Source organism: Balaenoptera acutorostrata, chromosome 7, assembly GCF_949987535.1.
Source record: "Balaenoptera acutorostrata chromosome 7, mBalAcu1.1, whole genome shotgun sequence".
In the NCBI taxonomy this organism is placed as follows: Eukaryota; Metazoa; Chordata; class Mammalia; order Artiodactyla; family Balaenopteridae; genus Balaenoptera; species Balaenoptera acutorostrata.
This window is the reverse complement of record NC_080070.1, coordinates 7,331,925-7,357,335: the sequence shown is the minus strand read 5'-3', so window position 1 is coordinate 7,357,335 and position 25,411 is coordinate 7,331,925. Positions and strand designations below refer to the sequence as shown.

The window sequence follows — 25,411 nt, the reverse complement described above, 5'->3', positions numbered from 1 at the left end:
GTGAATACAACTTGGCAACACAGCCTCGCTGGGGACCTCGCAAGAGTTGTCTTAGTGCAGTGGCGGGGATAGCAGGCTGGGTGCAGCAGGCTGAAGAGTGAACGGGAAGAGAGGCGATGGGGGCTCCTTTAAGGCCTGCAGGGGACGAGAGCAGAGGTGAGCAGGAGGCCGGAGGGGTCAGAGTCAGCATCTTAGAGAGAACCTTCCCCACAGTGTGTTTTGTTTGTGTATCTGGAGCACCTCCAGAAGTTTTTTCGGGTAATTTAAACTTAGTATTTGCCATAAAGTTACTTACTGTCTTACCTGGATGAATGGATAACATTTAAACTGTCCATCTTAAACTCCAAAGTCATGTATAAAATAATGTGTTTTCTCTCAAAGATTTCTTCATGAAATTGAATTTCTTCATGAATTGAAGATTTACTAGATTGAAACATGGGCCACAAAGAAATTTTGTGTCCTTGATTTGTTGAAAATGCTCTTATTCTGCCCTTACTTTTGAATACCAAATTCAAAATAATTTTCCCTCAGAATTTTTTTCTTAATTTTAATTTTTTAAATTGTGGTAAAATATATATGACATAAAATTTACCATTTTGGGGGGGAGGGGAAAAAAGAAAAAATATTTACCATTTTAACCATTTTAAGTGTACAGTTCAGTGGCATTAAGTACATTCACATTGTTATGCAACTGTCACCACCAACCATCTTCAGAACTTCTTCATTTTGCAAAACTTTAATGCTGCACCTATATAACCCCCCCATTCCCCCCTCCCCCAGCCCCTGGCAACCCCGCTTCTGCTTTCTGTCTCTGTGAATCTGTCTGCTCTAGGTCCTCATCTAGGTAGTGTCATACAGTATGACATCTGTCCCCGTATGACTGGCTTATTTCACTGAGCATGACCTCTCCCAGGTTCATCCATGTTGGAGCAGGTGTCAGAATTTCCTTTTTAAGACTGAATAATATTCCATTTCTCTCACAATTTTAAAGGCATTGGTCCTTTGTCTCATAACATCAAATGCCATTGATGAAAAGTTTAATAACAAATCAATTCTTGTTTGTTTGTAAGAAATCTTTTTTTTTTTTTTCCTCTCTGGAAGATTTTATCTTCTATTTGTACTTTGTTTTTCTAAAATTTGTTGAGGATGTGTCTGGGTGTAGGTCTTTTAAAATTTTTGTTGGGCACTCGGTGTGACCTTTCAGTCAGAAGACTGATATGTTTTCCACTCTGGAAAATTTTCTTCTGTGATTCTATTTTTATAATTTTTCATTTCCCCCTTTCACATTTTTTTCTGTTCTCTTTCTGGAATTACTGTTTGACAGATGATGGATTATTGTCTTTGTGTCTTTAACTTTTCCTTCATATTTTTCACCTTTTAAACTAGAGTTCTGTGACGTTTCCTTCCAGCCTTTCTTTTATCTTAACAAGTATATATTTAATTTTCCAGAATATTTATTTTCTCCTTTTTTAAAGCAGCCTGAATTTTTTTTTAATGGATGCAGTATCTACTTGAGTGTCTCTGAGAATATGTATTAGAGCTTTTTTTTTTTTTTAATTCTCTAGGATTGTTTGTAGTGTGTGTTCATCTTGATGCTGTTAGTTTTACGTTTTCAATATCGAATAATCCTTGGTTGTTTGTAGGTTAATTAAGAGGTTAATTTGAGGAAGCTGGTGTATGTTCTCTGCCACCATGTAAGTCTGTTTAACCAAAGGATCTTTCCTTTGCAGGAGAGGCTCTCTCCATAGGTGCCCGATATAGGTGGGCTTCACTTTAAGGTGCTGTGCGAGGAGCAAACAGGCAGTGCGGGGGCCACCCAGAGGCCAGGAGTAAGGTGGTACTCTAAGTTGTCAGCACCGCACTGGGACCGGGTGCTGTCTCCAGGCAGGTTTTTTTGGTTTTTAAAAATATTTATTTATTTTTGGCTGCGTTGGGTCTTCATTGCTGCGTGCGGGGCTTTCTCTAGTTGTGGCGAGTGGGGGCAACTCTTCGTTGCGGTGTGCAGGCTTCTCATTGCGGTGGCTTCTCTTGTTGCGGAGCATGGGTTCTAGGCGTGCGGGCTTCAGTAGTTGTGGCTCTCGGGCTCAGTAGTTGTGGCTCGTGGGCTCTAGAGCGCAGGCTCAGTAGTTGTGGCGCACGGGCTTAGTTGCTCTGCGGCATGTGGGATCTTCCCGGACCAGGGCTCGAACCCGTATTCCCTGCATTGGCAGGCGGATTCCTAACCACTGTGCCACCACGGAAGCCCTCCAGGTGGGTTTTTTAATTTCTTTAGAGTTGAGGTCTGGGTTTCAGCTTTGGGGTAAATGCTGCTTTACCAGGGCTGATGAGGACAAGGCAGGGGGGCCCCGCTATTCCAAAGATAGACCTCCAGACTGCAGTTTATAACCAGTAACCCCTACTCAGCATCTCTGCCAGCTTTGAGCTTGGAATTCTCTGGATTCGTCACTGCAGTCCTTTCCTGTGTGTTGTCAGAGATGCAGCTTCCTCGTACCTTAGGCCCCAGCACAGGCACATCCTCTAGGTCTCAGTGAGAAACTCATCAGAAATTCTGATCTACTGACGGCCTCTCCTTCTCATTCTTGGTACTGTTATTTAATCCCTCCTGATCTTATTTACTGTCATTTCAATGGAACTCTGGGTGGAAAGGGAAGTACATGTGTGTTTAGTTCACAATCTTGAACCAGAAGCCCATCTCAATCCTTTATTTTTGTCATTATTTTATCACATGTGTTTCTGTTGTAAGCTATCACAAATCTTTTCTGTAGTGAGATTAGATAAAAAATTAACTATTGGGCATCTACATTTGCCTCAGTTGGTTTTAGATGCTGAGCAGGATGTAAAATGAGTAATTTATGGTTCTAGCTCCTAAGGAACAAAATTTATGGTTGGGGAAAAAAAGATGACACAAATGAAGCAATTAGAGAGAAATTAATTGCCTCATAGAATTGTATAGACCTTTGTATTTTAAAGGATATGTTAAGTTTATGAAGATGAGTATCTTTTTATTGAATTTTTTAATTTGGGGAAAAAAGTATATGTATATATATTAGTTACCCGGAGTCTTTCTTGCTCTTGGATATTTCTTTTCCCATAGCATCCTGTTTTTATTTTATGGGTTTAATATCTCTTGAATCTTTATGGGATTACTAACTAAGGTTTTTAAAAAAAATTCTGTTGCCTAGGTATTTCTATTTTTTCCACAGTTATTTTTTTCCCTCCTTTTATTTTAGTCTTTCTTGATCATGTGGCAGGATTTCTCTAAATGGTCACTGATACTTAGAAATAAGCTCATATTTAAGAATAAAACTGTTGAAAGCTCTCAGGCAGGAAAAGGAAGAGCTAGCCATTATGATGATGGCAGAAGGAGAAGAGCTTTACACTAGGGAATAGTGCCCATACTTGGTGCCTTAATTCCCCAGGCAACTCTTGTATTTCTTTCCAGAGAAGCATATCCATTTGCCTGTGGATAAGCTCCTAGCTTTAGACAGAATTGTGCTGGAAGGTGGGAGGATTCTGTTCTGTATATGACCATTTCCTTCATGAAACCTTGACTCCAACAAGGCAGAATCCATAATTGTTCTCTGAATGCACTCTCCAATGTCCCATGCTTAAATGTTTTTCCCATTCACATTAGGCCTGTTTATAACCTACCTGTCTTTTAGGACTGGCCAAAGTTCCATCTTTTCTAGACTCATCCCAACCCCATTATAGCTCTGTTTCCAAAATTTCTTGTCCATGTCATTAATTTGAATATAGTCATATGCTCCTTTTAGGCAGAAACGATATATTTATAATCTTGGTGCTTAGGATAAGCCCTGTACTTGATGGATATTCACAATATGTAGAGTTCTGTGAATTAAATCCTGCTTTGCATTTGTACCTACCTCTATGAGTGACTGTTTACACTCTCCTAGAACTCATAGCCCTAAAGTTTATCACAGTGTAAACACTGTCAACTCTTGGAGGTTAGATCTGTGTCTTAAATATTGCCTGTATCCTTTCAGCATCTCACATAGGTTTTTTGTAACTAGTAGGCATTTAGTAGAGATTTATTGAATGGTTAAATTGCAGTGAGAGAAACTAACCCCAGTGTTGTAATTTCAGGTGCCTGTGACATTTGATGACATCTCCATCTACTTTTCCACTCCAGAGTGGGAAAAATTAGAAGAATGGCAAAAGGAACTTTACAAGAATATCATGAAGGGCAACTACGAGTCTCTCATTTCCATGGGTGAGGCTAAGTTGGCACCTTTTGAATGAGGTGACAGCAGCTCCAAGAAGTCTCAGAATGGTCCCTTTTCCTCCGGTGTCCTCATTTTCACTCTGTCCTCACACTTCTGGTTCCAAGCGAAAGATTTCCAGTTCACCCTTGCTAAATAGGAAATCATGATCTCTCCTTCTGCCAAATCATGGGACAGAGAATGAAGTTCAAGGTTATGGGTTATGGGTGTGCCAGCTGCAGTGGTTTCCATGGTATCCTTCACTTTGAAAGGGCCTTGCCTCTCCTCCTCGAGGCACACTCACTCTTACTCCATGGAAGTAGCAGGCCGTGCCCAAGTAGCACATGTGCCTTTCCCACACCTCACCTCTCCTCTTACCTGTTTCCTAATAGATACCGTCCATAGTTGGAGGTGAATGGATGGGGGGAGGTGATCTAGACTCTAAAAGAAATTCCCTGGGCCTGTGGACCTCACAGCCTTCAGTTCAGCTTTTATGCCATTAGTTGTCATCCTCATTTATCACTTTGTCATACCCTCTTTCCCATTTTCCTCTCCTAGATTATGCCATGAATCAACCTGATGTCTTATCTCAGATTCAGCCAGAAGGGGACCATAATACAGAGGACCAGGCAGGGCCAGAGGGAAGTGAGATTCCCACAGATCCCAGTGAAGGTGAGTGAGAGAAGAGAGTATCCACTCCTTGTCTCCCTTTCCTGGTCAGAGATGATGGCTCAGAACTAAGGTAAGCAGGGCTTGGGGCTTCTAGAGCCTCTCAGTCCTAAAGCAAGTAGACTGCAAATGGGTCATCAGGCATTTAAATAGAGCTTAGAGATAACCTTGTCCAGGGCCTTCGCTCATCCGTACCACACACCTAAGGGCTATTGAGGGAATGTGTGCCCAGCTGTTCAGAAGTGCTAAGGGGCTGGGAGTCTGCCTGGTCCCTCGGGGACGCACTTAACTGGCAGACCCTGATGGCATCCACCTGGGCAAAGTGGATTTTGCCCAGTTTGGTAGCCAGCTATCATTAGTTAACTCTCCCTGGTTTTTTTGGTTGGCAGCTCCTTGATATTGTGTGGGAAAGACTGCTAGTCAAAGTCCAGTATTATTTCTCTCAAGTCCCACCTCTGTTATCAGAAAAATCTCATGCAATTTTTGTTCCTTGATAGATAGAAAGCTCACAGAAAATTCATCCTCCAGACATCTCTATTAGATGAACTTCTCTGACAACCCACCCCCGCCCCATACACTGTTATTTTTTCTAACATTTTATTATGAAAATTTTCAAACAATCAGAACAGTTGAAATAATTTTACAATGAACACCTAGATACCTATCACCTAGATTCTATCACTAACATTTTACTGTACTTCCCTATTACATATATATCCATCCCTGCATCCCTCTATCCCTGCATCAATACATCTTATTTTTCATGTATTTCAAAATCAGTACAGATATCAATACATTTCCCCCTAATTAGTTCAGCATGAATATCATTTACCTAGAGTTCAATATCTGTTTATATTTTTTCTTTTGATGTAAATTTTTCTTTTTAATTTTATTTATTTATTTATGGCTGTGTTGGGTCTTCGTTGCTGTGTGCGGGCTTCCTCTAGTTGCGGCGAGTGGGGGCTACTCTACATCATGGTGCGCGGGCTTCTCATTGCGGTGGCTTCTCTTGTTGTGGAGCACGGGCTCTAGGTACGTGGGGTTCAGTAGTTGTGGCTCGCAGACTCTAGAGCACAGGCTCAGTAGTTGTGGCACACGGGCTTAGTTGCTTCGCGGCATGTGGGATCTTCCCGGACCAGGGCTCGAACCCGTGTCCCCTGCATTGGCAGGCAGATTTTTAACCACTGTGCCACCAGGAAAGTCCCATTCTCTGAGTTTTGAGGAACGTATATATCTGCTACCCACTATTTTTAAGAATGTGTAGGTGATTGTATTTAGGCAGTGTAACAGGTTGAATTTTATTTATCTCTATATCATGGATATAAATAATGAGTCTAAAATCATATCACAAATAAAGATGGGTTATTTGATTGCAGAAAAATTCATTATTGGAAATGGCTCCTTGGTCACCTTTGTTAGTTACATGACATAGTCCTCAGTGAGCAAAAATGAGTGTATCATTTTATTGTTTAGGGATGAATGGAAAAGGTATAAATAATTTGGTTTTGAGATTATATATGAAAGTTTGATTTAGCTTCCATCTTGTCAATTTATTTTTACCTTGGTTTTTAAGACTCTATTTGTGGGGGACTTCCCTGGAGGTCCAGTGGTTGAGACTTTGCCTTCCAGTGCAGGGGTGTGGGTTAGATCCCTGGTTGAGGAGCTGAGATCCCACATGCCTCAGGGCCAAAAAACCAAAACATAAAACAGAAGCAATATTGTAACAATTTCAATAAAGACTTTAAAAGTGGTCCACATCAAAAAAAAAAAATCTTAAAAAGAAAAGACTCTATTTGTGGGTAGTTACCCTTTATACTTTAATACATTTTTTTTTTAAAGAAATTCACGTTCTTTTATTTATTTATTTATTTATGACTGTGTTGAGTCTTCGTTTCTGTGCGAGGGCTTTCTCTAGTTGTGGCAAGTGGGGACCACTCTTCATCGCGGTGCGCGGGCCTCTCACCGTCGCGGCCTCTCTTGGTGCGGAGCACAGGCTCCAGACGCGCAGGCTCAGTAATTGTGGCTCACGGGCCCAGTTGCTCCGTGGCATGTGGGATCTTCCCAGACCAGGGCTCGAACCCGTGTCCCCTGCATTGGCAGGCAGATTCTCAACCACTGCGCCACCAGGGAAGCCCTACATTTTTATTTAGAATTAACAGTGTAAGCACTGCATTTATTTAGTACTCTGGTTTTATTCTTTAGAGTTTTAGCTTGCATTGGTGATTACCAACCTAGATATTTACCAGAACTTGAGGATAGAAGTCATATAATTTGGACTGATCAATATATAGCCTTTAAAAAATTCATATGTTTCTAACCTTTAGAACCCATAATATTTTCCTCCTTTTAGGTTTAATTATATTTTAATGCCTTTTTATTCATTTAATTCAATTGTTTTCTTTTGGTTGCTCAAATTGTCAACAAGTGAGAGGACTTTTAAACTATCTCCTGTGTCTCCTGTGTCCTTCTAGTACTGCCTCAGTACTCGTTTTCTTAAAAAAATATGTTCCAGGCTGTGTTGGGATTTCCAAGACTTCTCCTAGGCCCAGTAATTTGCTGGGAGGACACACAGGACCCGGCATATAGTCACGCTCAGGGCTGAGATTTATTACAGTGAAAGGACACAAAGCAAAATCAGCAAAGGTTAAAGGCACTCAGGGCAAAGTCTGGAGGGAACCAGGGGCCAGCTTCCAGAGTCCCCTTTCAGTAGAGTCTCATAGGACACACTTAATTCCTCCAGCGATGAGTTGTGACAACATGTGCAGTGTGTTGTCTCCCAGAGAAGCTCTCTGGGGACTCAGCACCCAAGGCTGGTCACGTAGGCACCCTCTGTCTGGCATGTACCAAGATTCCAGACTCCCAGAAGGAAAGTGGATGTTCAACATAAACCACACTGTTTGTACAAACAGCTTAGGCCCAGTGAGGCACTCAACATATAGGAAAGTTTGATACCAGCATAGAGGGCTGTTTGCCAGCCAAGCACCAACCTTGCAAGCAGGCCTTCTAAGGATAGGCAGTCTCAGGCCTGCTGTGTTAACAGGAGCCTATTTTAGATTTTCCTTCTCCTAACACATTAAAAAAGTCCTGTTTCCTTTCGGTAGAGAATAGTATTAACTGTCTGGTCATCAAGGTGCATAACAGACTGTCCACACGGATGCCAGGTAGATACTAATGCTGGGCCACTTTAGTGACAGAACTAATAAAGTATTTTTTTCGTAGATTATTCTTCACTTTAACCATTTATATCATTTTTAACATCTTGTTATTATTAAAAAAAGGAATCAAAACTTTTCATTTTTGAGCAAGCAGCTTCTCTTTTCTTTAACATCATCACGTTTGTTTAATTTTTTTTTTTTTTTTTGGCTGTGCTGTGGGGCATGCAGGATCTTAGTTCCCTGACCAGGGATTGATCCTGGGCCCCCAGCAGTGGAAGCTTGGAGTCCTAACCACTGGACCCCCAGGGAATTTCCCATCTTTGTTTAATTTTAATACACCTTGTAATTTTTATTAGACCAGTGTGTTTACATTAAAATTTTGATGTACTTTTAGAAACAATTTTCTAAAATTATGTTTGGATTTATCCATATTTCTTATAAAATAACACCCATAATTTATTATTGTATTCCATTTTAGAGCTTTAGGAAGAACTATGCATTGTAATTAAGTAAAAATATGCATAGGTAGACTAGATTTGGGGATAGCAATAGTGCCATGTGGCACCCCCTCCTTTTTATGTCCAGATATCTTAGAATTAATTTTATGCTCTGTCTCCATCACCATCATCTGAATCTGATGAAGGAAAAGAGAAATTATTATTCCTCCTAGGGAACAGACATTGATGTCTAGTATCTTAGATAAAACTGCTTACAATGAGTACAAAATAGTAGTGAATGGGAGAATACAGAAAAATATAAACCTGAGATTTCTGAAATTCTTCTTTAACTCTATTACTAGGGCCAAAATACAGACCAGCTCTGTGTGTGTGTGGCCATTATTTGGTTGCTGATAGTTTTAATATTGAACTCCAATATTTTAGAATTCTTTGGAGAAAAGCCTTAACTAGGAAGTTCAGATGGAATAATTACCAAAAGCCCATTATCTAGCCCTTCTTCTAGTTTGGAAGCCATGGACTAGAGCCAAGATTCTAGAATGACCCATAAGTAAAATAAATTCATTCTCAAACCTTGTAGTCCTGAGGAGACTTCTTTGATCATCATTGTTTTGGGTGCATCACCCTTATCTCCTTGATCACTGTTCACTCCAATCCAGCAAGGCCACCTTTTCCTAAACAAAATCAGCGACTAAGGCACATCCAAATATGATAATCCTTTTATTTTATTTTAGCCTATTTGCAAACAAGAATTATCCTGGAAATAAAACTTAGAGGTTTTAACTTATTACACAAATACTCAATATATTCACCTGCTATGTTACAGTTCCATACCTATTTCACAAAAGGTGCAAAAAAAGTTTTTATATCTTTACCAATGGTAGTTTCATGTGTCAAGTATTTTTATTGTCTGCTTAAGAATTCAAATCTCAGCACCAGTTTTTGTTTTAACTGAAGTATAGTTGATTTACAATGTTGTGCCAGTCTCTGCTGCACAGCAAAGTGACTCAGTTATACACATACAGACATTCTTTTTATATATTCTTTTCCATTAGGTTTATCACAGGATATTGAATATAGTTCCCTGTGCTATACAGTAGGACCTTGTTGTTTATCCATTCTAAATGTAATAGTTTGCATCTACCAACCCCAAACTCCCACTATCCCCCTCCCCCCACCCCTCCCTCTCCCTCTCCCCCCACCCCTCCCACTCCCCCTCCCCTTCCCCTCCCCCTCCCTCCCTCCTCCCCCTCCCTCCTCCCCCCTCCCTCCTCCCCACCCCCCCCCTTGTCAACCACAAGTCTGTTCTCTACGTCTGAGTCTGTTTCTGTTTTCTAGGTAGGTTCATTTGTGCCATATTTTAGATTCCACATATAAGTGATATCATATGGTATTTATCTTTCTCTTTCTGACTTATTTTACTTAGCATGATAATTTCTGGTTGCATACATGTTGCTGCAAATCTCAGCACCAGTTTTTTTTTGTTCTTTTAATTTTATTTATTTGTTTATTTATTGGCTGCATTGAGTCTTCGTTGCTGCGCGTGGGCTTTTCTCTAGTTGCAGTGAGTGGGGGCTACTGTTCATTGCGGTGGCTTCTCTTGTTGTGGAGCATGGACTCTAGACGTACGGGCTTCAGTAGTTGTGGCACGTGGGCTTCAGTAGTTGTGGCTCGCGTGCTCTAGGGCACAGGCTCAGTAGTTGTGGCGCACAGGCTTAGTTGCTCCGCGGCATGTGGGATCTTCCCGGACCAGGGCTCGAACCCGTGTTCCCTGCGTTGGCAGGTGGATTCTTAACCACTGCGCCACCAGGGAAGTCCCTCAGCACTTGTTTTAATTCACTTAGTTCATAATACCTTTGTATACATCCCAGAACCTCAAGGTTCCAGCTCCTTTTCAGACAGCCTGGGGCCTTACCTGTTTAAAACATACGCACACACACACACATACAATAAGATTTCCTCATAGTTAAAATAACATTCAACCAGTGTAGATATTAAAATTTTATACTTTCTTGGGATCAGCCTTTCTATTTGAACTACCCGTCAAACCTAAAACCTCAGCATTTATCGACTTCCTCTTACCTGATCACCATTTTCAGTTTTTCTGTCTTCTCTGGCTTTCTCCAAAGCCTGCTGCTTGCAGGAACCAATGATTTTACTTTCATCTGTGTCTCTTTAAGTATCCACTGTTGGGATTCCTCAGGCCTGTGCAGATGTACTCTGAGTGCTATTGTGGTGACTGGGCCAGTAGTTGCCCTACTGTCACCAGGCAGGTGACTGCATGAGGCCACCTTAGTATTCCAGTACTCCTGCTCCTTTTATTTCACTTCCAAAAGGTCCTCAGTTATACACTCCCACCACTCCCACCAAATGTAGTAGACACAACCATATTACATGCATTCAGTGACAACAGTGCTAAGACCCAATTATTGATAAAATAAATATTTACTTAGTTTTACTGATCTAGTTAGTTAAATGACCAGAGGAACTTTAGCATCATTATTCAAAAAGAAGGGTTACCTTCCTGGGGTTCCCCAAGTTCAGTGAAGACATACTGAGCCAGTGTGTAATAACAATAGCCACTCGCATTTCTGTAGAACTGGCTTGTTCTTTTAGTCCTCCATAGCTTTTATGGTTGGCTGCTGACTAATATTGTAACAAAAGATTGGAAAGAATCCAAATGCCTATCAGTAGGAGACTCTTGAATAAACAATGGTACAGCTACAAAAAGGAATGAGAAGGATCTCTGTATACTGCTACAGATGTCCAGAATATATTGTTAAGTAAAAAATGAAGGTACAGAACAGTTCGTGTAGTATACCTCATAAAGAGGGAAAATACAAAGATGTATATATGTTTGCTTATATTTTTCCAAGAAACAATGGAAGATTAAAACAAAAACCAATGAGAATGGCTGCCTATACAGGGAGGGAGAGATTAGAGATGGAAGCTAGACCTCTCTGAATGTACCTTATTTTATAGTTTTGATTTTGGAGCTTTGTAAATATTTTACATAAAAATATAAAATAAAAATCAAACACATACTGAAATAACTAAACTGTATACCACAAAAAAATCTTAAATTGAGTCCATATTTTTGTTAATAATATTGGTATTATTTTGAAATGTACATTCAGATAAAGCAAAGATTATGTAGTGTCATTAGGAACCAAGATTCTCAGGATAAGAGAGAAAAGATACAAGCATAAAATCAAAGGATTTAACTAAAACCCTGTAATCTTAAATATGAATCATAAGTATTAATATAAACTCATGACACTTTCCTTTTTCTAAAAGGTATGTATTTTATGCTTTGTCCATTGGAAAGACCTAGAAGCAGTGACCACCTATTAGCAGTTAGCGTCCTGATCATCCAGATTGTTGTCTCTAAATTCCGTTTCTCGGAGAGATTATTGATTGTGTGCTTGGAGCCGGAAATGTACAAGATGAACCTGGTCTAGTTTGTCATACCAGAAATAAAGGAAACTAGATGTTTGATGATGTGAAAAGATATAGAACTGACCTGAAGGGGCTCCCGCTGGCCAATAAAGGGACAATTTGAGCGTTAAAAAGAATAATGACTTGAACTTATTTACAAAATGGAAATAGACTCACGGACAAACTTAAGGTTACCAAAGGGGATAGCGGGGGGAGAGGAGGAGGAGATAAATTAGGAGTTTGGGATTAACATATACACACTACTATATATAAAATAGATAAACAACAAGGACCTACTGTATAGCACAGGGAACTATATTCAGTAATAACTATAATGGAAAACAATCTGAAAATATATACATATATATGTATAACTGAATCACTTTGCTGTACACCTGAAACGAACACAACATTGTAAATTAATACTTCAATTTAAAAAATGGTTAAAAAAAATAATGACTGCAATGGATTGAAACTCATCCAGTGTATAGTATTCTATGAGTTCATAATGATAAACTAAAGAAAAAAGTCAAAACCACTTGAATCACATTTGGAGGTTCTAGAGCACTAACTCATTATTCAGAAAATTGACTAATGAAGCAATTAAGCATTTTAAAAGTCTCATATTTTTGATGAATAGACAGTTCATCCTTTGGATGTCTGTTAAAAGATCCACTTCCTTACACTCAGTCTCTCACTGCCTGTTTATATATGTGTGTGTTTATAAAGTCTTGGAGAAAAAAAGATAAGGTTGGATTATGGTTAATACACTTCAGCCTTGTAGCTCAAAGTAGGAAGTTGGAAAGACAAACTGCCACATGTGCAAAAACCTGTATTTTTCTGTTTGTCTGCACAACCTGACAGTATTTTGGGCCTTAGTCTTGTCCAACCTCTTATTTCTCCTTTGGGTGTGACTTTAGATTTCAGTGGTCTCTAACTGATTTGAAAGGCATTGAGCAAAACACTGAGTTATAAAAAAAAACAAAAAACAAAACACTGAGTTCTGTTCATTTGCTGGGAATAAAACCATAACCTTCGTACAAGGCTTTTTTCATAAATAATATAGAGAGCTTGAATTTACTCTCTGGACCCTGTCAGCGTGCCAGCTTGTCCTTTTAGGCCAAAAAAGGCTATATAGACCTCGGCTGGAATAGCAAGCACAGCTGTTTCTGTACTGACCAAATGAGGCATGTTATGTGCAAAGCCTTTAGAGGCTGTTCTTTTTTTCTTTCCAAAAGAATCCCGGGCTTCCCTGGTGGCGCAGTGGTTGAGAGTCTGCCTGCTAATGCAGGGGACACGGGTTCGAGCCCTGGTCTGGGAGGATCCCACATGCCGCGGAGCGGCTGGGCCCGTGAGCCACAACTACTGAGCCTGCGCGTCTGGAGCCTGTGCCCCGCAACGGGAGGGGCCGCGATGGTGAGAGGCCCGCGCACCGCGATGAAGAGCGGTCCCTGCACCGCGATGAAGAGTGGCCCCCACTTGCCGTAACTAGAGAAAGCCCTCGCACGAACCGAAGACCCAACACAGCCAAAAATAAAGAAATAAATAAAGTAGCTATAAAATTAAAAAAAAAAAAAAAAAAAAAGAATCCCCAAGGCCTGAGGGACTTGCAAATACTATTCTCCCCTCTCCCAGTGTTCAGGAAACAATAACCTATATCATTAATAAGCAGAAGTAATATGATCTCTTGGAAAGAACCCAGAATTGGGAACCTGAGAAATGTTCCTGAGCAGTCAGATCTGTGCTTAAACCTAACTTTGTAATTCTGGAAATGTATTTTTTTTTCTAAAGGATCAATTTTATTTATTTATTTTTGGTTGTGTTGGGTCTTCGTTGCTGTGCATGGGCTTTCTCTAGTTGCATCGAGCGGGGGCTACTCTTCGTTGCGGCGCGCAGGCTTCTCATCGTGATGGCTTTTCTTGTTGTGGAGCACGGGCTGTAGGTGCGCGGGCTTCAGTAGTTGTGGCACATGGGCTCAGTAGTTGTGGTTCGTGGGCTCTAGAGCGCAGGCTCAGTAGTTGTGGCGCACGGGCTTAGTTGCTGCGCGGCATGTGGGATCTTCCCGGACCAGGGATGGAACCCATGTCCCCTGCATTGGCAGGTGGATTCTTAACCACTGCACCACCAGAGAAGTCCCTGTATTTGTTTTCAAATTAACATTTTTTTTAAAGTTTTCGGTTCATCTTTTTTTTTTTTGGCATATTTTAAAGCAAATCTTTGATAATATAGCTTTTCACTGTAAACACTTCCTTACAGGCAATTTACTTAACCTCTGAGGGCCCCCCCTACTTAAATGGAGAAAATATTCCCTGCTTCATTATTTCATAAAAAAGCTGTGTGAGAAAAAGGTGAAAATACTTTGAAAGTAAGTGTGCTAATGAAATGAAAGGTACTATTGAATCTAGATTATTTCAGAGTGTCATCTCTAATATAAAAATTTTGATTTGTTTTGAAATGGGCTCACTGAAAATAGTGAATCAACGTGAGTCTATCATGTAAAGATTCATAAATTTGGTTTCATTTTGAACTGGTTCTGTAGATGTTATATGCATTTTTTAAAAGGCTAGTTTCATTTTGTTGTTATAGTTAATTAGAGATAAATATTTGGGCAAAATGTAATATTCAGCAAACCAACATGATTATTTCCACTTTCTGAGTCAAGCCCTGAAGGCCATTCTCTTCCCCCACAAACAGAGCCTGGCATTTCAACATCGGATATTCTGTCTTGGATTAAACAAGAGGAAGAGACCCAGGTCGGCACCCCACAGGAGCCCAAGGAGAGTGACATGTGCAAAAGCACCTATGCCGGTGAGTACTGAGCCGCCCAGACCCGGCTTATGCCAGGGCCACTGAGAAGAAACGGCAGAGGAAGTGGGGTTGTGGACGCAAGGAAGTGGGTGAGGAATGAGGAAAAGGGAAAAAAAAGCATGTTCAAGTAAGTTAGAAATGAAACGGAAATCAAACCAAGATACATTTTAAGTGAGAAAACATACTCTTAAGTGTAAAGACAGATTAGAAGAAAAAGAAGTGCATACAGATGGACCAGAAGGATGAGGATGGGGAAGGACAGGACATGTGAAGAGCACGCAGAAGGGACAGAACAGAGCTAGGGGGTGGGAGAGGCAAACAGTGCAGACAGCAGGGTCTTGGGAGAGGCGCAAATGGGAATGTTAATGAAGAGCTCTCCCTCAGGAAGAACAGTGACATGAGAAGAAACACGCGTCTTCTAAGACATTTAGCACCATCTGTATTTTGCCATCTGAACCAGAAGAGAATCTCAAGGTCAGAAGAGACATGATCGTTTATGCAACTTAATGCAACCTGTTTATCTTCTATGCTCTGTGCTTAGACCCTGGGGAAAAAAAAAAAAAAAAGACAGTTTCTGCTCTTCAAGAAGTTTATATTGGGGCCACACATATCAGTACTAGCCTATTAGTACTAGCCTATTAGCACATATAGTACTACATGCCTATTATTAAATGTCAAGGGTGAGTGGGATGGATGACTTATATACAAGAAATAAGAAGTTCAGAGAACATCACATCAGTTTTAGTTTAGGTATTTAGATAAGGCCTAAAGAAGGAGGCGAAGGGACTTCCCTGGCGGTCCAGTGATGAGGACTCTGTGCTTCCACTGCAGGGGGCTTGGGTTCCATCCCTGGTTGGGGAACTAAGATCCCCGCAAGCCAGGATGTGAAGCTAGAATTGGCCTTAGAAAATTGGTCCTATGTGGTTGGGTATAATCTGGGAAGATGGGAAGAGAGGAGATGCATTCTACAAAAGGGAGGGCAGAATGATCAAAGACGTATGAGCAGAAATGTGTACTTTATTTTCCAGGAAAGTAAAGAGACAGCTAACTATAGTGAAGGACTTAACCTGGCAGAATACAAAGGAACAGGATTAGATAAATACATGATTTTAGGCCTAATCACAATAGGCAGCAGAGAACATTTCAGAGCTTGTGAGCAGAGGTGAAACATAATGAAAGTAATGCTGGGGAGATTGATGCCAGGGTTCTTCCTGTCCAAACGGGGAGCGCTGGAGAGGTTCAGTAATAAATTCTCCGACGATTGGCCTCAGGGACTACAGACACCCTGGTTATTATCTCAGCCCTCCACTGCCTTCCTTATCTGGGCCAATGAGGAGCTCAGAGCAGCCTGTCAGAACTGGGCAGGGACACAGGAGAGTTGCTGGGACACCTGTTGTTGACAGGTGTGACTCTGAGTCCTTTCTTTCAGACGAAGAGCTTGTCATCAAAGCTGAAGGCCTCGCCAGAGCCTCCCTGTGCCCCGAGGTGCCCGTCACCTTCTCTTCTCCGCCGGCAGCAGCAGCTAAGGATACGTTTCCGGACGTGGCCTTCAAAAGCCCGCAGTCTGCGCCCATGGCGCCGTTTGGACGTCCAGCCACCGACCTGGCCGAAGCCTCTGAGGGACAAGTGACTTTCACTCAGCTGGGCAGCTACCCCCTCCCGCCTCCGGCCGGGGAGCAGCTGTTCTCGTGCCACCACTGCGGCAAGAGCCTCAGCCAAGACATGCTGCTGACCCACCGGTGCGGCCCTGCAGGGGAGCGCCCGGCCCCCTGCGCCCAGTGCCCCAGGCACTTCCCCCCGCACGCCGACCGCGGCCCCCAGCCGCCCGCCGGCGAGACGCCACCCACCTGCCCACACTGCGCCAGGACTTTCACTCACCCGTCCAGACTCACCTACCACCTTCGGGTCCACAACAGCACCGAGCGCCCCTTCCCCTGCCCCGACTGCCCCAAGCGCTTCGCCGACCAGGCGCGCCTGGCCAGCCACCGGCGAGCCCACGCCAGCGAGCGGCCCTTCCGCTGCGCGCAGTGCGGCCGGAGCTTCAGCCTGAAGATCAGCCTGCTGCTGCACCAGCGGGGCCACGCGCAGGAGCGGCCCTTCTCCTGCCCTCAGTGTGGCATCGACTTCAACGGCCACTCGGCCCTGATCCGCCACCAGATGATCCACACGGGCGAGCGGCCGTACCCCTGCCCTGACTGCAGCAAGAGCTTCATGCGCAAGGAGCACCTGCTCAACCACCGGCGGCTGCACACGGGCGAGCGGCCCTTCAGCTGCGCACACTGCGGCAAGAGCTTCATCCGCAAGCACCACCTCATGAAGCACCAGCGCATCCACACGGGCGAGCGGCCCTACCCCTGCGCCGAGTGCGGCAGGAGCTTCCGCTACAAGCAGACGCTCAAGGACCACCTGCGCTCGGGCCACGGTGGCGGCTGTGGTGGGCATAGTGACCCCTCTGGACAGCCGCCGGACCCCCCGGGCCCCCTCCTAACTGGGCTCGAAACCGCTGGCCTGGGCGTTAACACCGAAGGTCTAGAGGCCAATCAGTGGTATGGGGAAGGGACTGGAGGCGGGGTTCAGTAAATGTCTCTCCTTTCAGGGTTAGCCGTGCTGGCAGCGGGGCAAGAGGCAAGCCCAGAAGCCCCTGCACCCCGCTAACCCGGTGGTAATGCCCGCCTGGCACGTCAGTGAATCTGGGGTCCTGTGCACTTGACCAGAGCCGTGCTTGAGTTTCGGAACTTCACAAGAGCAGCACATTGTGAAACCCAGGAAGACCCGGAAGAGAGCCCAGCTTCCCCATCTTTTCAAAAACATTACCTAAGCAGAAGTTATAAGAACGTTGCAGAGAGGTTGGAAAGCAAGATTCGGCCTCTGGTGATCCATCACAGGGTAATTCGGCCTCTGGTGGTCCATCACTAGGCAGAGTCAGGTGCGTGGAAGAGCCTCCAAGGCTTGAAGCCCATTCTGCGGCAGAGAATGTTTAACTGAGCCTTTCATCACCTCCTTGATGGTAGGACGGTTGCTAGAAGAAAGTGCCCAAGCCTGGGCCCCACTCCTGTTCCTCCCAGACAGTGGCTCCAGTTGGCTCACGTGCTTGGGTGCCGTCTCTCCTGAAGTGATGACTCAAGACTGCCTTCCTAGGTCTGCTAGATTAATTCTTCTAATATATTTTAATACTGGATGAGCAGAAAGTCTGACTTTAAAAGCTTCTTAAGGAGAACAGTTCTTTCACTAGCTTAATTTGAAGCATTCAGGCTTTTACTGCCATTTAAACTGCTAGAAACTTTTGCCGGGGTCCTGGTTAAAAATTTGGGAGCAGGATTCTCAGCCCCAGCTTTAAAAGCTAGAGATCCCCGAGAAGTGACAGAACAGCCTAGAGTTTGTGCCTGAACCCTGTTTCTTAGAGTCACTTATGTCATATTCTTCCTTATTGTTTCCAAGCAAGTAAGCTGGCTTTTCCATTCCCGGTGTCTGATATTCTGACAATCATCAGCAGAAAAGGTCACAGCACTTTCCAGAAGCATTACAGAGTTTTGGAAGGTGCCAGTGGACTCTCACCTTTCACTTCCTCAGTACTGAGATGATAGTTACAATGCCGCTTTCTTGAGCCAGCAGGGTGTCTGTTCACCCCCTCCCCCGGCGATGGGCAGATTGAGGGACTTCGTAGGCCCCTGAGAGCTAAGCACCAGGTGTGGATGAGGACAGCCTCTTCCTGCTGGCTTTGCTTCTGGGGACCTTGGCTACCGTGTGTTCTTTTGTCAGGGTCGGTCAGTCAGTCACCTGGGAGCATCTGAGCCTGGTCCCATTCCCAAGTGGCTTTGCAGTTGGGCCAGTTTCCCTTTACAGATCTCAGATTTTCATCTGCAAAATGAGGCTGGTGAAAGGAAAAAAAGTGAACCTTTAGAATTAAAAAAAAAAAAATTTTGTACATTCCTTCTCCTGCCAAAATCCTGTCTCTATCTCTGGCTTTTATCCAGGCAAAGCAAAATAAGACAGCAAAATCAAAGCAGCGACATTCTTGCTGAAACTTGACTGAAATCAGTTTGATTTGTTGTTTTACTCTTGCTTGGAGACTGAGGTAGAAGACAGAGAATGCAGAAGTCCTAAGTCTTGGGCAGAAAAGTTGTCTGTACCTGTACTCTCCTGTTTCCCCTGAATCTTCCTGAGACGGCTGTGACAGGGTCTGCGAGTATTTAGACAAGACACTTTCTTGATGAAATGATAAGGGAAGGACCCATTTTTTCCCTTATCACCCAGCCCAAACCTCACCCTTCCTAGTTATGTGTAACTACACTAGGAAAAAAGTGTCACCCCAGCTAGCTTTGCTCCTGGGAATGCTCTGTCTGAACATGCTGCTCTTTAGGATAATCACATGTATACAACATCTGTGACATTCTTAACACCAAGCATCATGGGAGGCCTAAGAAATGTGTATGAGACCTATTCCACGGTCATAACTTACAGTCTAAAGGCAAGGGTATGGGACAAACCAAGAGGGATGATAAACAGAACCCTGGCATATGGGATTAAGAGTTTTCTAGCTAGAATCTGGACCCATACCATGGAAAATTGGGGGGTTCTGGGGATCCCAAAACCAGGGTTCCAGCTTTACTGGTGACCCACTAGGAACTTGAGTGTGAGATCCAGCTCTGGTTTGCATCCTGATCTTCCTAATGAAAAGGAAGAAGAGTCAGATCTTTATGTGGTGAGGTCCCTTTTCTGAACAGATGGATTTGAGCATTCGCCAGGGTTTGCTGGAGAAGGCACTCCTACACTAGGTGTGATGATGGATGAGATAACATGGAAATTCTTTTTTACTCAAAGGTTTACTGAGGACACAGAGCTTATTAATGAGAGAGACCTGTGGATTCAAATGCTGCAGATAGGTCCCACAGTCCCTTTTGCAAGGAACTGTAGCCAGCAGGGACCCACACTTTGGCAAGAAGTGAACAGAGTTCAAATACCAGTGAGGCAAGAGCCGTGAAGCTGAATGAAAGGGAATGGGCAGCATCACGCCAGAAAGATGGAAGTAGATGTTATCCAATCCTCAGCCCTTGAACAAACTAGGGGTTCAGCTACTGTACTTTCTGGTCTCCTTTCCCTCCACCAGTCCTCTACCAGGTAGAACTCCAGGCCAGCTCTAAATTCGAGTTTGTTTGCTTAAGGTTCAAAAGTGGATAAGTAAAATAGACCAGTGGAAAAGATAAGTCCAACAGAGAGGTTCCAGTGTGTGGAGAAACGTGGTCCATCAAGGGCTCCTGAGACAAACCATACACTTAACAGTAACTGAGGATTGGTCTTCCTGACCAGACACAGTGGGAAAGAGGAAAACCTAGAAACGTGCTCTTCATCAGTCTGCCCGCTGGGCTGGGAAGTCTGTACTATCACATAAATAGGCACCATCTCCTTGGAGTGGATCCAGCTGTTGACTGTAACCAGAGTCACTCTTTGCTTACTAGATTTTTCATTATCACCGTAAGATGAACCTCTGGCTCAGCCACAGATGTGAACATAAATGGAGTTGATTGTCCAGAAAGTGAAAGAAGACTCTGATCTTTTCTGCTGGATATTTGTTACTGGAACACCATGGCTGGGCTCTAGCTACTTTACATAACTTCCCAGCAGTGCTTTACATAACTTCCCTCATCATTAGTAATAGTCTGCGGACTTTCTGTTGGGGGACTCTGCTGGGCTTCTTTTTGGAGCATTTTTAAATATTTGGGTGTCCATGCCTATCTCAACCAGGACCAGACCTTATGGCTTACTAGGGAGTAACAAATGTTCACTGTCTCAGTCGGCAACAGTCTTGTTGATAAAAGAGGGCCCGAGTTCCTTTATCTGTTCTTTCTGAATGGGATGGAGAACCCAAACTTCTGCTCAGATTTCCTCTTGAGGAGGGGCAGGGCATGCTGTCCCACAGCCACATCCCACACTGTAGCTTCTTAGACAATAAAAAGCATCCTCCTCGGCTGTCTGGGGGCTGCTGAGGAGCGATGAGGAAAAGCAAGTCTCCCCAAAAGGTTCTCACAGACCGGGGACTCTGTTATCATCAGAGATATGTTCTTTCTGTGTGCTCGGTGGACACCTTTGACCCTGTTCCCTTCACTCGACAAAGGAAGCAGTCTTCTCGCAGGGTTTTACACAGAGGACATTCTTTGACTTGGCAAGTGTCAGGCTCTTACAAGCAAAAGATCCTCAAGTTAGGGCAAATTGGTGGGAGATGGGAGTAGGGAGTGCTTGGGTCTTGTAAGGACACGTCATGTGGGTTAGTACAGCTTAATGGCTTAAAGCAGGGACTAGATTCAGACCTAGATTCAAGTCCTGACATCATAAGAAGTAACATAACATATTATTTAGCCATCCTGAGCCTAGTTTCCTTATCTGTAAAATAGAATGGTGCTGTGTCTCGGAGGTGTCAGGGTTTGGGGGCAACCTGTGAAAGTGCTTAGCACAGAGCCTGGCACACACAGGTGTCGGGGCAGCCGTCAGGAAAGGTGCAGGCCCAACCAGAGAGGGGAAGGTGCAGAGGACTGAGGTCGCTCTGCAAAAGCACGTGATTGCTTGATGACGTAGCTTTTGCCTTCCATCTTTTGCTTCCATCTAGCCTGTTCGTTCACTCTGTCTTTTCTGTATCTCCTGGCTCCCAAAAGTCTGTGTGTGCCCTGACACCAGGTGGTTCTGGTTCTCTTGACTTTTCTTAGTTCACATTCTAACACGTGGGGTCTGGCCCAGCTCCTCTTTCTATACCAGGCCGCAGAAGTCTCCATCCAGCCCTTGGACTGGCTGCCCTTGGGTTACATGCTCATCTTGGTTCAGTCAGCTGTAGTCAGGAGGGAAGGTCCCAGATCCCAGGATCTGTGGGCCTGGTAGACTGACTTGGGAATGGGCCAACCGTGGCACAGTGGGGCATTTCTAGTACTGCGAGGAGAGGAAAGACTCTGTTTCACCTGTATCAGGCTTCCTTGAAAGGCTTCTACTTCATCAGCACATCCGAGACCAGAGCTCATGGCCCCTGCGTAAAGGACCTGGAAGGTGCTGTTTCTGTATCTTGCAAAAGAAGTAATTTGTTACTTTCTAGGGTGTTATTCCTCCTCTCTGTCCCAGCTCCACTTTCTTTTTAAATATGTAACTCTGGCCATAATTCTATTTATACACACATACACAATGACTTCTGTCAGCTTGGTCAAACTGCCTCTTCAAAACGAAACATAATTCCACCCCTTAAGACCAACCGCCCACTGAAGAATGCAGAGAGATACAGTCAAATCAGAGAGGCCTCAAAAGTACTGCGCTGCAATGCTCTTAAAATTGCCAGGTTACATTTCAAATAAAATATTTGGTAAAACCTCATTGGGCTACGTGGCTTTGTGTCTGCTATTAGCAAAGCCAGTATTTACTGTAAAATCTTGAAGCTGGTCTAAAAATTAAGCTACCCAAGAACTGGGGCCATGTCTTATTTTGTATTCCTCCTGGTGCCACATGCTGTCAGGGACGTGGATGCTCGATGAGTGATCGTGCAGTGGGAGGACCACCTGAGTAGGGATTACAAACGATTCTGGTTGTAGCTTAACATTCTCTACCTGCTTGGTTCAGAGCAAGCCACTTAAATTGTGTACATCTCATTTTCCTAATTCTAATGGGCAGATTGAACAAGGTGGTAGTAGAAGGTCCCTTCCAACTCTAAAATCATAGAATTTAAGATTTTACTTCCTGGTCCTGTTTTCCTTGTCTGGTTTCTCCCCAGATTCTGCCTTATTGAGTGATTCCTTTGACACAGCAGAATCAACACCTTGGAGAGGTACACATTATTACAGATTCAAGAGTCTCATTCTAACCATATTATGATTACTCCAAAACCACACAAACTGACAAAATTCTAGCAAAACTAAAATTTCGTTTGAATACACAGTATGTATTTGACTGCACTTTTAAGCATAGGAAGACACACCAAAATAATAGTTGTTCTAGGGTGCTGGGGTCATTCAGTGGTTACTTTTTCCTGTATATTTTGTGTAATGTAAAACATTTTGTATATAGCACTTCTAATGCTTTTATAAGAATAAGGATTATCATAATGAAAGAGGTCCTGGAAAGGAAGTCAGGGAGCCTCTTGCTTTGGTCTTCTCACTCGCAGTGTGAGGCTAGTACACACTTTACCAAGTTTACCTAAGGTGTTGTGAGGCTCAAATGAGGGAAGGTCTTAAAAAGTGCTTTGAAACATACTGCAAGCCTAAGAAGAAAGTGTTGATATAGTAGGTGCAGGAGAATTACTTGTTGATCAGTTACACAGTTTCCTGGATGTTACTTAAATGATGCTTCTCTTCAGTCAAGACTGGGCAGTGGTTGTTTCTTCACTTCCAGTTTGCTTGCCTGTGCTGGGGGGAAGCTAGCCTGAGATTGCAATTTGGGAAGCAGTGAGAGAACAGAAGTACGTGTGGGCAGAGACTGAAAAAAAGTTTGATGCAGAAAATATCAGGGTGACATATATAATGTGACCTATATAATGTGTTGACTTCTACCAGCAACTCAGGCGAGATAACCAGTTTTATGTATATGAGGAATTATAACAAATTGGAAAGGCAGGCATATTCCTGGAGAGATTGGTTTAAACAGAATTCAAAATTAAGGATGTACGTAAAGCTATGTACATCAAATCAGTTCTTGGCTTTGAGGTTGTAGTTTAAAAAAATTATATAAGAAAAACAATATCTGCAAGCCAACCTCAATGAGTAAACAGCAGAATAAAACAATGAACAAGAAAAGTTAAGTCAATCATTTTTTAGTATTAGTCAGTAAGTAATAATTTGGGATGTTTATGCCCCCAGGGAGATCTTGTGGGGCTGAGACAAGGACCTGAGAAACAGCAGGGAGCCCTTCTTATGCTGCTTTGTTCTTGGCCGGTCATTAGAATAACCTGGGGAGCTAAAAAAAATATTTATGTCGCGGCTCACCCTGGCATGATTTGATTCATCTGGGATGGGGCCTAGATGTTTTGTTTTTTAAAGTTCCCCCAAGTGATTCTAAAGTGCCTGCAAGTTTAGAAGATCATAGAAAGAGAAAGTGAATTCTTGGACTGGAAATGACCAGTTAGCCTGCTTTCCCAGAACAGGGAGCTGTGGACTGAAGATGAATAAAAGGATTTTTGAATCCACAATGGGAAGTCCTAATTTGATTCTAGAGGCAGGACTCGGAAGGAAATAAGGCTATGGGAATGGCTGTTGAAAAAGTTCTGAGTGACCTCAGCAGTTAAGTTAGGAGCTCCAGAGGCAGCATCCATTTTAGCTGTGCCCACGGCAGGCTCTGTGCAGAGACCTGGTATGGACAGGCCGCTGCGCGAGCATAGGTGGGAACAGCACCAGCGCCTGCGCCGCCGTCCTCCCTAACCTCCGTCGTGGTGAGGCCAGCACCTCTGTGTAAGAGCAGCTTGCTGGAGAACCGAAAGGGACTGTGGTGATGTCATTACCAGCTCAGATTTAACAATAATACACGGTTTTAATACCTTATTGGTTGCTTTTAGAAAAACCAGTATTATTCTGCATGAGCACTAGACTATTTTGAATGAATTTTGACCATTTTTAATAATCAGCCTAGGGACTTCCCTGGCGGTCCAGTGGTTAAGACTTCGCCTTCCAATGCAGGGGGTGCAGGTTCGATCCCTGGTCAGGGAGCTAAGATCCCACGTTCCTCGCGGCCAAAAAACCGAAACATAAAGCAGAAACAATATTGTAACAAATTCAATAAAGACTTTAAAAATGGTCCACATCAAACAAACAAACGAAAGAAACCCCAAAAACAAACAAACGGAAAACAAAAAAAAGTCACCCCACACTTAAATGTTGAAGGGTTGCCCACTGAGAAGATTCAAGAGGATGTACTGCACTTATCACCAACATAAAACGTGTCTTCTGCATGAAGGGTTTCTGAGCCCTGGCGCCTGTGTTTAGGACTGTCGAGTAGCTTACTCAGTCACCAAGCCGTCACATATCGAGGAAAGTGCCACAGAGTCATTAAGAACTGAAGAGAACTTCACTCATCTACTGTGTCGAGACTTGCAAAGAAAGTGATGGAATGCCTATTTGAAGTAGGCTGAGAATAAATTCAAGAGGGAAAAAGTAGTATTTTCTCCAAACTTTGCATAGGTATAAAGCAGAAATTTTCAGAAGTCACTGAGAGAGGGAGAGGGAGAGAGGGGGAAAAAAAAAACGTGTGTATGTGTGTGTGTGTGTGTGTGTGTGTGTGTGTTTGGGCATTTAAGTTTGAATTAAAATGTTGGCAGAAGGTGGATCTGAAAAAGGCAAGGATATTGAAAACTCATTAGCAAGAGCAAATTGACCTTAAAACTGTATAATACAAAATATTTGACTGTGTTCCCCACATTAACACTTTCTGCCTCTTCTAAGTAGTCTTGGAGCTTTATCACCTTACCCCCAGCGACCCTCGCCTTCACATAGTCTTGCCTCTGATTTTTAGTTATACTTAGGATTTCAATGACTATGAAACCTAAGGTGTTATCCTTCCTTGGAGGTTGGCATAAAGTGTCCTCAAGTGAAGATAGGAAGTTGTAACCATGGACACGTCAGTGGGTGAGGAGAGCTTGAGGATTACATTGCAGTCCTTAAGCCTGCTCTTTAAACTAAGCAAGGAGCGACACTGAGATAGAAGTGCAGAT

The 25,411-nt window shown here is 43.3% G+C and overlaps 1 protein-coding gene across 2 annotated transcripts in view; it reads left to right on the top strand.

Annotated features, from left to right (window-relative positions):
- ZNF398 (zinc finger protein 398) overlaps positions 1 to 24,757 on the top strand; it is a 31,481-nt gene extending 6,724 nt beyond the window's left edge. For both annotated transcript variants that reach the window (XM_057550281.1, XM_057550280.1), the window contains exons 3-6: positions 4,105 to 4,231; positions 4,779 to 4,892; positions 14,632 to 14,745; positions 16,175 to 24,757. In XM_057550281.1, coding sequence (XP_057406264.1) covers positions 4,105 to 4,231; positions 4,779 to 4,892; positions 14,632 to 14,745; positions 16,175 to 17,325 — 1,506 coding nt within the window. In that variant the 3' untranslated portion in view covers positions 17,326 to 24,757. The remainder of the gene's footprint in view (positions 1 to 4,104; positions 4,232 to 4,778; positions 4,893 to 14,631; positions 14,746 to 16,174) is intronic.
- Positions 24,758 to 25,411: the final 654 nt, after the last annotated feature.